At 51.8% G+C, this 16,312-nt stretch overlaps 1 protein-coding gene across 1 annotated transcript in view; it reads right to left on the reverse strand.

The window, feature by feature from the left end:
* Positions 1-388: 388 nt before the first annotated feature.
* Positions 389-16,312, reverse strand: part of efhd2 (EF-hand domain family, member D2) — a 29,450-nt gene continuing 13,526 nt past the window's right edge. Inside the window, exons 2-4 of the mRNA XM_080215082.1 lie at positions 7,846-7,993; positions 2,040-2,174; positions 389-550 (exon numbers count right to left, since the gene is read on the reverse strand). Of these exons, the coding sequence (XP_080071208.1) occupies positions 419-550; positions 2,040-2,174; positions 7,846-7,993 (415 nt within the window). The 3' untranslated portion in view covers positions 389-418. The remainder of the gene's footprint in view (positions 551-2,039; positions 2,175-7,845; positions 7,994-16,312) is intronic.

Raw genomic sequence — 16,312 nt, forward strand, 5'->3', positions numbered from 1 at the left:
TCCGTCACTGGGAAACGTGTTCTCAAAGAACAATAATGGGAGTCCTAAAGCAACAGGACGCGATCTTCACTCGATGCAATTAAAAGACACATCAGTCGGCATTGTCTCATGCGCCTCTCCCGGAACAAGTTGATGCAAAAAAGTCTGCTGGTAAAATGCGCGTCTGAGGTGGTAACAGGAAGTGGCTCCAGCTCCGCCCACCCGAGTTGGTCATTATGGTCATCTCGAGTGTACTCTGGCTGCTCAGTAACCCTCGCCGTTAAACCACTTCATTAAGAATAAAAGGCAGTCAACCTTATCGGTCTTTGCTAAGATTTTGGAAGCCGGATCCTCCAGTGTCACCAACCCATCCCCCCCACCCCCCTCCCTCCCCCCCCCCCCACCCCACCAGCCCTGCATCCCCAATGGGACAGTGGCTTTACTTGAATGCCGACTGCAGCTCTTTGAAGGCCGCTTGCTTCTTCCGTTTCTGCTCAGCCTGTTTCTTCTTCTCCTCCTGCTCCTCCTTGATCTCCTGCTCGAATCGATTCGACTCATTAATGGCCATGAGCTGCGGAGGAAGCACACCTTTCGTCATCAGCTCGGAGTGCCATACCCGCGGCTGTCCGGCGTCACACCACAGCCGGCTGGTAGCGGAAGAAGCCCCCACGCTGATGGAAAACCTGGGCCCGGGCCCTTCAAACGATCCAACCGCATAAATAAACCAGCTATTTATAATAACCTGAAATCGACAGCATGGAATCAGGCCATTGGACCCACACAGCGGCAGGGGGGGGGAACTGGCTACAAAAGGAGGGGGATCACGTTGCAGTTAAACAGGGCACTGGCGAGACCACATCTGGAGTGGTGTGTACCGTACTGGTTACCTTATTTAAACAAAGATGTAAACGCATTGGAAGCAGCTCAGAGAAGGGTTCCAGCAGAGCGGTGAAGCCGATTGGTTGGTTGTTGGCGTGAAAATTTGTGTCTTTGGGCAAATCACCTTTTCCAGAAAGAGGATCTGACCAGGATTTTCACAGCTGATTTCAAGAAGAAATTGGATATATCTTTGACCAAGGGTCATCTGTCACACGTAGGCTTTGACCGAGGGTCATCTGTCACACGTAGGCTTTGACCAAGGGTCATCTGGACTCAGAAACGTCAGCTCTTTTCTCTCAGATGCTGCCAGACCTGCTGAGATTTTCCAGCATTTTTACTTTGGAATTAGCTCTTAGGGATCAAGGGATGTGGAAGGAACAGACGGGAATCAGGATATTGAATTCGATGATAAGCCATGATCAAAATGAATGATGGAGCAGGCTGGAAGGGCCTACTCCTACTTCCAGCTTCTATGTTTTAACATTTACCAGACCAATACCTGGAATGGACGGGTTGTCTTTGAGGGGAGGTTGGACAGGTGAGGGTTCTATCTGCTGGAGTTTCAAACAGTAAGAGGCCACTTGCTTGAAAATGCACAGTCCTGAGCGTTCTCGAGAGGGTGGACGTGGAGAAGAGGTTTCCCCTTGTGGGAGAATCTAGAACTGGGAGGGTGGAGGGTGGTCACTGTTTAAAAATAAGGGATCATTCATTTAGGACAGAGACGAGGAGAAATTCTTCCTCTCAGGGGGTTGAGTATCTTTGGAATGCTTTTCCTCAAAAGGCAGTGGGAACAAAGAGTGCTGGAGTATTTTTAAACCACAGATGGATAGCCTTTTGGTAAGCATTTGGGGGGTGGGGGTGAAAGGTTATTAGGAACAAACAGGAATGTTTGGAGTTGAGGTTACCATCAGATCAGCCCTGGTTGCACTGAATGGCAGAGCCAGGCTCGAGGGGCCGAATGGCCTACTCGTACCCTCCTAGTCTTTTGTAAAGATGAGGGAAAAAGGATAGAAGGATGTACAGATAGGATGAGATGACGTTGGTGGAGGGAAGGATTGTGTGGAGCAGATAAAGACAAGCATTGGCCAGCTGGGCCGAATGGCCTGTTTCCTGTGCTGTAAATGCAATTCCATACCAGCGCTGAAATTGACACAAGCGATTAAAGTTGCTGCAGTGCTTACTTTGGCTTCGAAGAAGGTTTTGGCTCCTTTTACTCCCTCCGTGGAGACATCGATCTCAGATAACTGGGCCAGAACGTGCAAACCACTGTCTTCGGCCAACTCCCCCGCGGCTGCTTTCCGGAAAATCAGCAGGAACTGGAGGAGAGGAAGGGGGAAAACGGGGATTCAGTGTCTGGGAGCAGTGGGCAGAGAGTTGCAGTTAGGGCTGAATGGACACCGGGACAACATCCAGCCTAGTGTTTACTGGGAGGTCACAGTGAGTGAGAGACAGTGGCTCAGTGGGATTGTCACTAGACCGGCAATCCAGAGACTCAGGGTAAAGACCCGGGTTCAAACCTAACCCACCGTGGCAGAAATTAGAATTCAGTTTCAAAAAAAAAATACTGTAAGTAATTGTCGATTATCAGAACAACTCATCTGGGTCACATGTGACTCCAGTTCCACAGAAATGCGGTTGGCTCTAAAAATAGCCCAGCAAGTCATGTGGGTGGTATGGTGACACAGTGGTTAACACTGCTGTCTCATAGCACCAAGGACCCGAGTTCAATTCCGACCTTGAGTGACTGTCTGTGTGGAGTTTGCACATTCTCCTTGTGTCTGTGTGGGTTTCCTCCGGGTGCTCCTGTTACCCCCCCACAGTCCAAAAGATGTGCGGGTTAGGTGCATTGGCCATGTTAAATTGTCCCTTAGTGTCCCAAAATATACGGGTTCAGGGATTAGCCTGCTAAATACATGAGGTTATGTGGTATGTCTGGGTAAGAGATAGTACAGTCCTGATGGGCCAATTAGCCGCCTCCTGCACTGTTCTAAGATTCTAAGTCAAGAGATAATCAGTTTATACGTTAGTTTTCAGTGAATAAGCCAATGCCATTTAAAGTTAAAGTTTATGCATTAGTGTCACAAGTAGGCTTACAGTAACACTGCAATGAAGTTACTGTGAAAATCCCCCAGTCGCCACACTCCTGTTTGGGTACACTGAGGGAGAATTTAGCATGGTCAATGCACCCCTAACCAGCACGTCTTTCGGACTGTGGGAGGAAACTGGAGCACCCGGAGGAAACCCAAGCAGACACGAGGAGAATGTGCGGACCATGTGCAGACAGAGACCCAAGCTGGGAATTGAACCTGGGTCCCTGGCGCTGTGAGGCAGCAATGCTAACCACTGTGCCACCATGCCTCCCTTTTAATAATGAGGAGAGCTTCACTCGAATTCTCTCCTGTGTTGTTGTACTCCGACCTCCCCTTCTGGATGAAGTTACTGGATTACGACTGGAATATTTCTTGATGCAGCAACACCCGGAACAGGTCACTGACCCCTCCGTGAAGAGCTTCAACTCAACTCGTCAGGTAATTCCCGATCAGATATTATTTACGACGCTAAATTCGAATCACTGGGTCATTTTTCAATTTGTGCTTTTTTTAAAAAATAAAGCACGAACTGTGTTAAACTAAGATGTTAAACTTTGGAGCAAGGCTAGTGCAGTATGCAAAGTGACCAGGAGAGGGTGACAGCAGCACAGTAACTATCCGGGGTCTTTCCCTCTCCTTCTCCAGGAACTCCTTCCTGCCTTTGCAGGAATCCCTGTTGGGTTTGGTTTTAGGGATACAGCTCAACTGCTGCACCCATGGTCAGGATCTGCCCACGGGAATAGACAGTGACCATTTATTTCCACCTGTAACACAGCTGAACGGAAGCTCGGGTTGCGGGGGGGGGTGGGGGGGAGCGCAGAGCTGGGGAGAAGGGACATGGTTACGATGATAATGTCGCACACACCTTCTGTCACCAACATTTAAAACGATTCTGTTTCAGGCCAGAATGTGCTGCCAGGAATCAAAGATGAGTTTACTGAACAGATTGTTCCGGTAACGTTGCCATCGCAAAACAGGTCACCATCCCAGAGCACCCTGCCGAACAGCACGGTGGGTGTACCTACACCACGTGGACTGTGGGAACACAGCCTGGGGGCCTTCTCGTGGGCAATTTGGGAAGAGCCATAAGTGCCGACCTATAGCCGGGGGGAACAAGGAAAAGCACCCAGCGCAGCGCTCGGAACCCACGACCAAATCCCCGATCTTTACAACTCACTCGCATTCTTACTCACCGGGGTCTGTGCATCAGACTGACCGACCCAGTAACCGGGGTCTGTGCATCACACTGACCGACCCAGTAACCGGGGTCTGTACATCACACTGACCAACCCAGTCACCGGGGTCAGTACATCACACTGACCAACCCAGTAACCGGGGTCTGTACATCACACTGACCAACCCAGTAACCGGGGTCTGTACATCACACTGACCAACCCAGTAACCGGGGTCGGTGCATCACACTGACCAACCCAGTAACCGGGGTCTGTGCATCACACTGACCGACCCAGTAACCGGGGTCTGTGCATCAGACTGACCAACCTAGTAACCGGGGTCAGTGCATCACACTGACCAACCTAGTAACCGGGGTCTGTACATCACACTGACCGACCCAGTAACCGGGGTCTGTGCATCACACTGACCAACCCAGTAACCGGGGTCTGTGCATCACACTGACCAACCCAGTAACCGGGGTCTGTGCATCACACTGACCGACCCAGTATCCGGGGTCGGTGCATCACACTGACCAACCCAGTAACCGGGGTCTGTGCATCAGACTGACCAACCCAGTAACCGGGGTCTGTGCATCACACTGACCAACCCAGTAACCGGGGTCTGTGCATCACACTGACCAACCCAGTAACCGGGGTCGGTGCATCACACTGACCAACCCAGTAACCGGGGTCTGTGCATCAGACTGACCAACCCAGTAACCGGGGTCTGTGCATCACACTGACCAACCCAGTAACCGGGGTCTGTGCATCACACTGACCAACCCAGTAACCGGGGTCTGTGCATCACACTGACCAACCCAGTAACCGGGGTCTGTGCATCACACTGACCAACCCAGTAACCGGGGTCTGTGCATCAGACTGACCAACCCAGTAACCGGGGTCTGTACATCACACTGACCAACCCAGTAACCGGGGTCTGTACACCACACTGACCAACCCAGTAACCGGGGTCTGTGCATCACACTGACCAACCCAGTAACCGGGGTCTGTACATCACACTGACCAACCCAGTAACCAGGGTCTGTGCATCACACTGACCAACCCAGTAACCGGGGTCTGTGCATCACACTGACCAACCCAGTAACCGGGGTCTGTACATCACACTGACCAACCCAGTAACCGGGGTCTGTGCATCACACTGACCAACCCAGTAACCGGGGTCTGTGCATCACACTGACCAACCCAGTAACCGGGGTCTGTGCATCACACTGACCAACCCAGTAACCGGGGTCTGTGCATCACACTGACCAACCCAGTAACCGGGGTCTGTGCATCAGACTGACCAACCCAGTAACCGGGGTCTGTGCATCACACTGACCAACCCAGTAACCGGGGTCTGTGCATCACACTGACCAACCCAGTAACCGGGGTCTGTGCATCACACTGACCAACCCAGTAACCGGGGTCTGTACATCAGACTGACCAACACAGTAACCGGGGTCTGTGCATCACACTGACCAACACAGTAACCGGGGTCTGTACATCAGACTGACCAACACAGTAACCGGGGTCTGTACATCAGACTGACCAACCCAGTAACCGGGATCTGTACATCAGACTGACCAACCCAGTAACCGGGGTCTGTGCATCACACTGACCAACACAGTAACCGGGGTCTGTACATCAGACTGACCAACACAGTAACCGGGGTCTGTACATCAGACTGACCAACCCAGTAACCGGGGTCTGTGCATCACACTGACCAACCCAGTAACCGGGGTCTGTGCATCACACTGACCAACCCAGTAACCGGGGTCAGTACATCACACTGACCAACCCAGTAACCGGGGTCTGTACATCACACTGACCAACCCAGTAACCGGGGTCTGTGCATCACACTGACCAACCCAGTAACCGGGGTCTGTACATCACACTGACCAACCCAGTAACCGGGGTCGGTGCATCAGACTGACCAACCCAGTAACCGGGGTCTGTACATCACACTGACCAACCCAGTAACCGGGGTCTGTGCATCACACTGACCAACCCAGTAACCGGGGTCAGTACATCACACTGACCAACCCAGTAACCGGGGTCTGTACATCACACTGACCAACCCAGTAACCGGGGTCTGTGCATCACACTGACCAACCCAGTAACCGGGGTCAGTACATCACACTGACCAACCCAGTAACCGGGGTCTGTACATCACACTGACCAACCCAGTAACCGGGGTCTGTGCATCACACTGACCAACCCAGTAACCGGGGTCTGTACATCACACTGACCAACCCAGTAACCGGGGTCGGTGCATCAGACTGACCAACCTAGTAACCGGGGTCGGTACATCACACTGACCGACCCAGTAACCGGGGTCTGTACATCACACTGACCAACCCAGTAACCGGGGTCTGTGCATCAGACTGACCAACCCAGTAACCGGGGTCTGTACATCACACTGACCAACACAGTAACCGGGGTCTGTACATCAGACTGACCAACCCAGTAACCGGGGTCGGTGCATCACACTGACCAACACAGTAACCGGGGTCTGTGCATCACACTGACCAACCCAGTAACCGGGGTCTGTGCATCACACTGACCAACCCAGTAACCGGGGTCTGTGCATCACACTGACCAACCCAGTAACCGGGGTCTGTGCATCACACTGACCAACCCAGTAACCGGGGTCTGTGCATCACACTGACCAACCCAGTAACCGGGGTCAGTACATCACACTGACCAACCCAGTAACCGGGGTCTGTGCATCACACTGACCAACCCAGTAACCGGGGTCTGTGCATCACACTGACCAACCCAGTAACCGGGGTCTGTGCATCACACTGACCAACCCAGTAACCGGGGTCTGTACATCACACTGACCAACCCAGTAACCGGGGTCGGTGCATCAGACTGACCAACCTAGTAACCGGGGTCGGTACATCACACTGACCGACCCAGTAACCGGGGTCTGTACATCACACTGACCAACCCAGTAACCGGGGTCTGTGCATCAGACTGACCAACCCAGTAACCGGGGTCTGTGCATCACACTGACCAACCCAGTAACCGGGGTCTGTACATCACACTGACCAACCCAGTAACCGGGGTCGGTGCATCACACTGACCAACCCAGTAACCGGGGTCTGTGCATCACACTGACCAACCCAGTAACCGGGGTCTCTGCATCAGACTGACCAACCCAGTAACCGGGGTCTGTGCATCAGACTGACCAACCCAGTAACCGGGGTCTGTACATCACACTGACCAACCCAGTAACCGGGGTCTGTGCATCACACTGACCAACCCAGTAACCGGGGTCTGTACATCACACTGACCAACCCAGTAACCGGGGTCTGTACATCACACTGACCAACCCAGTAACCGGGGTCTGTGCATCACACTGACCGACCCAGTAACCGGGGTCTGTACATCACACTGACCAACCCAGTAACCGGGGTCTGTACATCAGACTGACCAACCCAGTAACCGGGGTCTGTGCATCACACTGACCAACCCAGTAACCGGGGTCTGTACATCAGACTGACCAACCCAGTAACCGGGGTCGGTGCAGCACACTAACTAACCCAGGACTACTGCTGGTTGCTGGTTAGTCCTGGTTAGTTGAAGCTGGTTGGGTGGGCTGTAAAGCTGGAAGTCAGTCAGCCGAGGCAGTGTTCTTGTTGAATGTCTGATATTTGCTGTGAGCCTGTCCCTGAGTGAACCCTCACCAACCCCAAACCCCCACCAATCCCCAAACCCACCTCTCGGAAACTCAGCTTTCCATCAAAGTCCTCGTCCACCTCCTTGATCATGTTCTTCAGTCCCAGGTGAGTCTGTGGAGCTTCCAGCTTCTCCATCATTAGTTTCAGTTCCATCAGGTCGATGAATCCGTCTTTCCCAGCATCGTACCTGCCAGGGATACAGACAAAGCTCGTCACAAAGACCGGAGGCAGAGCGGGAAGAGGGGGACGGGGAAGGGGCAGGTGGAGCTGGGAGGGACGGGGGAGGGGCAGGGTCAGGGAAGGGGGATCTGGAGGGACGGGGGAGGGAGAGGTGGAGCTGGGGAGATGAACAAAGAACAAAATCAGCCTGGGAAACAGGCCCTTCGGCCCAACGAGCCCATGCTGCCATCTCAACACCACCTCTCTACCCATGACCCCTATCTAATGTTTTATGGCCATCCAGATGGGGGAGGGGGAGGTGGCGGGGATGGGAAAGGGGGAGCTGGGGGGACTGGGAAGGGGGAGGTGGAGCTGGGGGGAAGGGGAAGGGGCAGGGGCAGGTGCGGGGGGAGGTGTTGTTGTGGTGGGAGAGGGGGTGGGGGGAGGGGGAAATGGGGGAAGGGAGGGAGGTGTGGTGGGGGGAGGGGTAACAGAGCGATGAGGGTGGGGCTGTCTCTCTCATTCAGTATAATTTTCTGGGAGTTTCACATGGAATCTTACAGCACAGGAAGAGGCCATTCGGCCCCTCTGATTTATCTGGATGTTTATGCTGTACGTGAGCCTCTCCCCGCCCTCCTTCACCTCGGCTGGTTAACCAAGCTTTGATATCTTTCTCTGTCACGTCTGCCCACATTCCCCTGAAATGTATCTGTGGCATTCCCCTCGGACATTCCCTGGGGGAACCAGCTCCACGCTCTCATCACTCCATTGGGAGGGAAGTTTCTCCTGAATCCCCTGTGGATTTATTAACCATTATCATCTATCGATGGCCCCAGTATGGGCTCGAAGTTAATCCCTTCAGTAACGATGGGCTGCAGACGTCAGCAGGAACACAGAGGGGATTTATTAACAAGGACTGTACAGAGACTGGCAAAGCGGCCGGATATCCCTCCAAGAGTCGCCTTCAGACTGTCTTCTGCCTGGGGGAGGACTCCACCCCCCCAGGGGAGATCACCCACTCTCAGCCCCAACTGGTCCCCAGAGCCAGGTGACCCTCTTCTGCTGTGCTGCCCTTAAAGGGGCAGTCACCGCCCCTTCACCATAGTAAACACCCCGATTAGCTCCAGTTTGTGTGTGCGGAACCCCGGCCTGTTCACTGTACACTTATTGCATCTGCCTGCACCCCGCCTTGGAGTTGGAAAGCGGCTGCAAAGTGAATGCAGTCAACTCTGAATGGCTGATATCTCTAAGCAGCTTCATGTTTCTCCCCCTCCCAGCTGGGGCAGTTACAAGGGGTCAGCCGCCTTCTGGTACACAGACACATATACACACATGCTCATGTGTACATACGCCACGGCTAGGCGCGCACGCTCCACGGGTATGTGCATGATGGGTACACGTGCGGACATACCATGGATGCACGCGCACACAGACTTTGATACCTTCCCAAGTCAGGGAGAAGTGTCTAGCCCTCGTCTCTGGGTAGCTCCCTCTATCACATTCCAGGACACAGTCTGCTTACCAGTCCAGGCACGTCTCTGCTAATTCCCTCACTCTGCGTCACCACAGTTTCCTGAGCTAATCTCAGCCAAATGCATTGAAACTGACCGGCACCCTGCTTTGCAGCGTCTGCACAAGGAACAGCTCAGAACAAAACCTCACACACTCAACCAACAAACACATCCGCATTCTGCAGGAGGCAGTTCAGGGGCTTGTTAGAGGATCAGAAACTATTCCGCTGGAATTCCATCAACTCAGGAGTAAAATGAGGAAAAGGGACAATTCCAGACTCTTCCTTGTGAGGGAGGGAAGGGGCGAGGGGTTTGATTTGATTTATTATTGTCACGTATTAACACACAGTGAAAAGTATTGTTTCTTGCGCGCTATACAGATAAAACATACTGTTCATAGAGAGGGAAAGGAGAGATTGCAGAATGTAGTGTTACAGTCACAGCTAGGGTGTAGAGAAAGATCAACTTACTGCAAGGTAGATCCGTTCAAAAGTCTGACAGCAGCAGGGAAGAAGCTGTTCTTGAGTCGGTCGGTACGTGACCTCAGAATTTGTATCCCTTTCCCAACGGAAGAAGGTGGAAGAGAGAACGTCCGGGGTGCGTGGGGTCCTTAATTATTCTGGCTGCTTTGCCGAGGCAGCGGGAAGTGTAGACAGAGTCAATGGATGGGGGGCTGGTTTGTGCGATGGACTGGGCTACATTCACAACCTTTTGTAATTCTTGGACAGAGAACTGGGATTCATACCAAGCTGTGATACAACCGGAAAGAATGCTTTCTATGATGCATCTGTAAAAATCAGAGACCCATAGCTGAAATGTCAAATTTCCTTAGTCTTCTGAGAAAGTGCTGGGCTTTCTTAACTATAGTGTCGGCATGGGTGGACCAGGACGGGGGAGGGACGGGGGCCAGGGAGGGAAGAAGGGGAGGGAAGGGCCAAGGGAGGGAGTGAGGGAGGGAAAGAGGAGAAAAGGCAGAGTGAGGTATTGATACAAACATCTGTGATGTAATCTGATTCTCGCTGACAGTCTCTGGGACACTTTTACAAATATTCCATCATGGGTTTAATAACGCATACCACTGGTGTCCCAGGAGACAGAGGCTGGAGGAATCGTCAGCTTCAGAGCAGCAGGGAGCATGTTGAGTAATAAGAATTAATGAGTAACCAATGGTAATTGGGACTCACTCAATGTCAACAGGCAGAGTCTCCAACATGACTCCAAAGCACCGACTCATACCATCAGCTGCTCCAATGAACCACGGACTTGGGGGGGGTGGGGGGAAGCGGCCACAGGTTATCGAACAGGTGCCCCATCCTGGGGGTGTCAAAGGATAGGTGACCAGAGGGTGGGGTGTGAAGGGGGTCAGTTATACACATGTGGTACAGACCATCTCCACCACAGAACGATAGGAGAACCGATGGGGGGCAGGAAAGGAGGGGGGGGTGGCGGCAGGGATTATCCATGAGACAGAGAGACAAAGGAAGGGGGGCTATCAGTGACGCAGAGGCATAACCAGCTTCCTTGGCAGGTTAAAGTTCCCTGTCCTATCCCTCCCTCTCTCAGTTATTTTTCTTGGTAGTCATGGTCTATACGTCAATTTTCCTCGCTGTTCTAGCAAGCTCACACTAGGACGAATGCCAGTACCTTGCCCAATCACATATTAACCCAAAGAGTAAATGGTGAGCAGTCTACTCACTCATGAGAGGAACCACTTCCCATCTCAATCCAATCCAGTGACATTGCCTGCCACGCTCATTCCCAATTTTCCAATTGCCCCTCTGACCTGTGGCCCAGACTTTTCACCTCTGACCCACCATGATGGCAACAGCGTCAACCCCCTCAAGTCATCTCTCCACTGGGCTGTGTGCTGGCTCTGCACGTTCGGGCCTAGACGGGGCTGATTCTCCCTGATCTACTCCGAGGGGAAGCCTATCTGGGGCCTCAGTAAGGATCACAGTTAGGGGTCCTGGGATCAGACAGTGTGTCAGCACTGTTGCTTTGGACACGGGGCCCACTGATTCAGGCTTTTCACACAGAATTCCTGCCAGGGAAGTTAAAATTAAACATTTTTAAAAAAATGTTGGTGTGGGGAGCTAAAGTTGAAGTGGAAGTGTTGCAAGATGAAAAGAGGAAGGAGGGTGAAATCATCTTTTGCAAGGTTCCTCTTGCTCAGATGGACATTGGGTGATGTTAGTTCCTCATGGGGCGTGCTGGGCTTTGTCCTTTGTGAGGACTGGGTGTGGGGAGGCAGTGACAGTCAGTGAATGATGGTCAGTGTTGGGATAGTCACAGTTATTGTGGTGCCTTTTCTGGTAAACGAGCTTTCCCTCTCCTTGGATAACCAAACCAGCGAGAGGCAGTGGACTTTTGCACTAAGGGAAGCATCACTTTGTGTGAGCTTTCTCCCTCCAATCCAGACAGTGTTGACACTCACGGGGGGCGGGAGGGGGGAGGGTGGAAGGACTTCTCAGAGACCTCCAAGACCTCGCCCATTCTTCGTCTGGAGAAGGGACGGGGTGTCCATTTCCACGGACGCCCGATTGGTGATGGGAAACAATCTCTGGTCTGCTCACTGCACCGTGACCCCGGCTGTAACCAGCCCTGGTTTATGGAGTGGATGGAGCTAGGCTGTGATTCTCCCCACGGTTGAACAGACTTTACTCTGTAAATTACTCTGCAGGCTCATGTGCGTTGATAACTGGCCATACAGGACAACAGCGAGCTGCAGGGCCGCCCGCCCCACAGACAGAGGTTTGCCCCTCCTCTGCACTGGGAATGCTGGGTTTCTCAGCCATGTGTAAGTGGGGAGTGGGAATGAGAAACCCAGGATCTCAAACAATGACGAGACAGAGTACAGGAATGAGATAGAGAATCTGGTGAACTGCTGCGGCAACAGTAATCTCTCCTTCAATGTCAACAAAACAAAGGAGATTGTCATCGACTTAAGGTGGCGTAAAGGAGAATATGCCTCTGTCCACATCAATAGGGACGAAGTAGGAATGGCCGAGAGGTTCAAGTTTTTAGGTGTCCAGGTCACCAACCCGTCCTGGTCCCCCCCATGCTGACATTATAGTTAAGCAAGTCCACCAATGTCTCGGCTTTCTCAGAAGAAATTTGGCACATCGGCTATGACTCTCATCATCTTTTACACGTACACCATAGAAAGCATTCTTTCCGGTTGTATCGCAGCTTGGTATGGCACCTACTCTGCCCAAGACTGCAAGGAACTACACAAGGGTTATGAAGTAGCCCAGCCCATCACACAAACCAGCCTCACATCCATTGACTCTGTCTACACTTCCCGCTGCCTTGGAAAAGCAGCCAGCATAATTAAGGACCCACGTACCCCGGACATTCTCTCTTCCACCTTCCCCTGTTGGGAAAAAGATGCAAAAGTCTGAGGTCACGTACCAACCGACTCAATAATAGCTTCTTCCCTGCTGCTGTCAGGTTTTTGAATGGACCTACCTTGCAGTAAGTTGATCTTTCTCTACACCCTGGCTATGACTGTAACACTACATTCTGCACCTTCTCCTTTCCTTCTCTATGAACTGTATGCTTTGTCTGTATAGCGCGCAAGAAACAATACTTCTCACTGTGTGTTAATACATGTGACAATAATAAATCAAATCAAAAGGAATGATGGCTGATGGAGTGTGAGATCAGGCAGGATGGCTGGGAGAGGAGGGGCCAGAACCTCGCCTCAAACTCTGGACTTTCAATATCTGGCTGCGGAACTGCTGACTAACTCTCTTCAGTTACAGCTGCAGCTTTTAATACTTCACCACATCCTCGTGTGCACACACACTCTCCTTCTCACTAAGCCGCTTCCCCCTCTGCAGTGAGGGAGTGGATGGACAGATGGACTGAGACGTGCCATTTGTTGCGTCTTTCCTTTAGCTCTGTGGGAGGAGGGATTCGGGTTGAGGAGGATGGAGGGGTATTTCTCTGGGGGCTATCCATATGGGGAAGGAGGGAGGTGTCACACTGAAGGGCGTCACCCTGTGTTAAAACAAGTGAGATAGGCCCCTCTCTCTCTCTTACATCTCAGCCACGAACCACCAGCGGTCTTAGACGCTGACCTACTCTCGAAGCCCCAGGAGTTGTTATAAATAACAGGGCGAGTCGAGGGGAGTTTATTTTAAAATGCCTGTCGCTTTCTGCCTGTACTCAATGATCTTTTTCTTCTCTGCTCTCACTCCTTAACTGGATCTCCAGCCGGGAGGCAAACTCGGACCGTCCCAACTCACTGCAAACCCGACCTGCCAAAGAGAGCAGGGAAGCGGTCAGTCTCTCCAACCCCAATTCCCGAAATTCCAGCGTCCTCGTGGCCAGGTGCACAGGTCACCCTCTGACACTGAATCAGATCGAGCAGGATGCACCCAGCCCTGTTTCTGCTTTCTGCAGGACTCCCCAGCTCGCATGGCCCCCCAGAACCCCAGGTAGAGAATCAGACATAGAATCTCTACAGGGCAGAAGCAGGCCATTCGGCCCACCGACTCTGTACTGACTACAATACCGACCACAGGCTCTATTCCCACACATTCACCCTGCTAACCCCCCTGACACTAAGGGGCAATTTAGTATGGCCAATCCACCTAACCAGCACGTCTTGCAGACAGTGGGAGGAAACCGGAGCACCCAGGGGAAACCCACACAGACACTGGGAGAACATGCAAACTCCACACAGATAGTGACCTGAGGCCAGAATTGAACCTGGTTCCCTGGCACAGTGAGGCAGCAGTGCTAACCACTGTGCCACCATGCTGCCTTTACATTACATTCTCAGAAGTTACATTCTCAGCTGCCTTTGGCTTGTCAATCCTTTTTTTTTTATAAACACGTACCTTACTTAAAAGTTCAAAGTGAGATTCATTCTCGTGTCATTGCAAAAGGAGTGAAACATAAATAAATATAAAATAAATACGCATTAATTTTCCCAGTCTTGGGTCAATATTATCTTCTCAGTTCTAACTGGATCTCCTCAAGTTCTGGGCAGGGCATCCGCAATTATATCCGATTTTCCGGCAACGTGGGGGATCTTTAGGTGGTGTAGTTCAAGAAACAAACTCCCATTGAGTAACCCGGCATTCCACGTCTTAATCCTTTCCGCAAAAGTTATTGTGTTGTGGTCAGTGTAGATTGAACATAATAAGAACATAAGAAATAGGAGCAGGAGTAGGCCATCTAGCCCTTCGAGCCTGCCCCGCCATTCAATAAGATCATGGCTGATCTGTTGTGGCTCAGTTCCACTTTCCCGCCCTCTCCCCATAACCCTTAATCCCCTCTCTTATCAAGAACCCATCAACCCGCTTCTTAAAAATATTTAGCGAGGCAGCCTCCACCACTTCAACGGGCAGAGAATTCCAGAGATTCACCACCCTTTGAGTGAAGAAGTTCCTCCTCAACTCTGTTCTAAACCGCCTCCCCTTTATCTTGAGGCTGTGCCCCCTAGTCCTACTGTCTTTTTTGAGCGGGAAGAGTCTCTCCACCTCTATCCTATCCATCCCATTCATCATCTTATACGTCTCAATGAGATCTCCCCTCATTCTTCTAAACTCTAACGAGTACAAGCCTAGTTTATTCAGCCTCTCCTCATAGCTCAATCCCCTCAACTCCGGTATCAGCCTAGTAAACCTCCTCTGCACTCCCTCCAGGGCCAAAATATCCTGGCGCAGGTGCGGCGCCCAAAACTGCACACAGTACTCCAGCTGCGGCCTCACCAATGCCCTATACAGCTGCAGCAAGACCTCCCTACTTTTATATTCAATCCCCCTCGCTATGAAGGCCAGCATCCCATTCGCCTTCCTGACCACCTGCTGCACCTGCAAGCTGGGTTTTTGCGACTCATGCACAAGGACCCCGAGGTCCCTCTGCACCGTCGCCTGCTGCAGTTTTTCGCCACGTAAGTAATAGTCCTTCCTACCATTCTTCCTACCAAAGTGGACCACCTCACACTTGCCAACATTAAATTCCATTTGCCATTTCCTGGCCCATTCGCCCAGCCTATCTAGATCCTTCTGCAGACTCTCCACACCCTCCGCACAATTTGCCTTTCCCCCAATCTTGGTGTCATCAGCAAATTTCGACACCCTGCACTCGGTTCCCTCCTCCAGATCATCTATATAAATGGTAAATAGCTGAGGCCCCAGCACCGACCCCTGGGGCACCCCACTAGTCACCAACCGCCAATCCGAATAGCACCCATTGACCCCCACTCTCTGCCTCCTATTTGACAACCATTGAGGTTAATGAATGATCCGAATGAATGTCAAGAAACCAGCCCTCGCCCCACTCCACATAAGCCTAGATGGGAGAATGAGCGGACTGTTCAATGACATGAGGCATCACAGATCCTGTCTTGTTTGGTGCACACAGGCAGGTTCCATCATGAGGGGGCAGTCACAGGATGACAGTCAATGTCAAGGGATTAGCAGGGTAAATGGATGGCGTTATGGGGATAGGATCTGGGTGGGATTGTGGTTGGTGCAGATTCAATGGGCCAAATGGCCTCCTCTGCACTGTAGATTCTATGTTTCTTATAATTCAGTGACTGTCTGGAAAGTTTGTGTGTGGGTGCTCTCAGTCCCAAGAAAGACTATAGAAAGTTGCATCTGAAGAGAAACCTCTGACAGAGATTCTTCATAGGAAGAGATCAATAGAAAAGCTAAACTGTAATCTCCTGTGGAGACAATGGAGGTGGATTACCATCTCAACAGAACCCATCTCCTGAGAGTTATATGCCAGACTGTGGCCAGGACATGAGTTGAAAGAAAGACATGTTTGTGTTTTTACCTTTCCAGGAATACCAATTGCAGTCATGATCTGTATGTACT

This window comes from Carcharhinus amblyrhynchos, chromosome 30, assembly GCF_965287045.1.
Source record: "Carcharhinus amblyrhynchos chromosome 30, sCarAmb.v2.hapA, whole genome shotgun sequence".
Taxonomy (NCBI): Eukaryota; Metazoa; Chordata; class Chondrichthyes; order Carcharhiniformes; family Carcharhinidae; genus Carcharhinus; species Carcharhinus amblyrhynchos.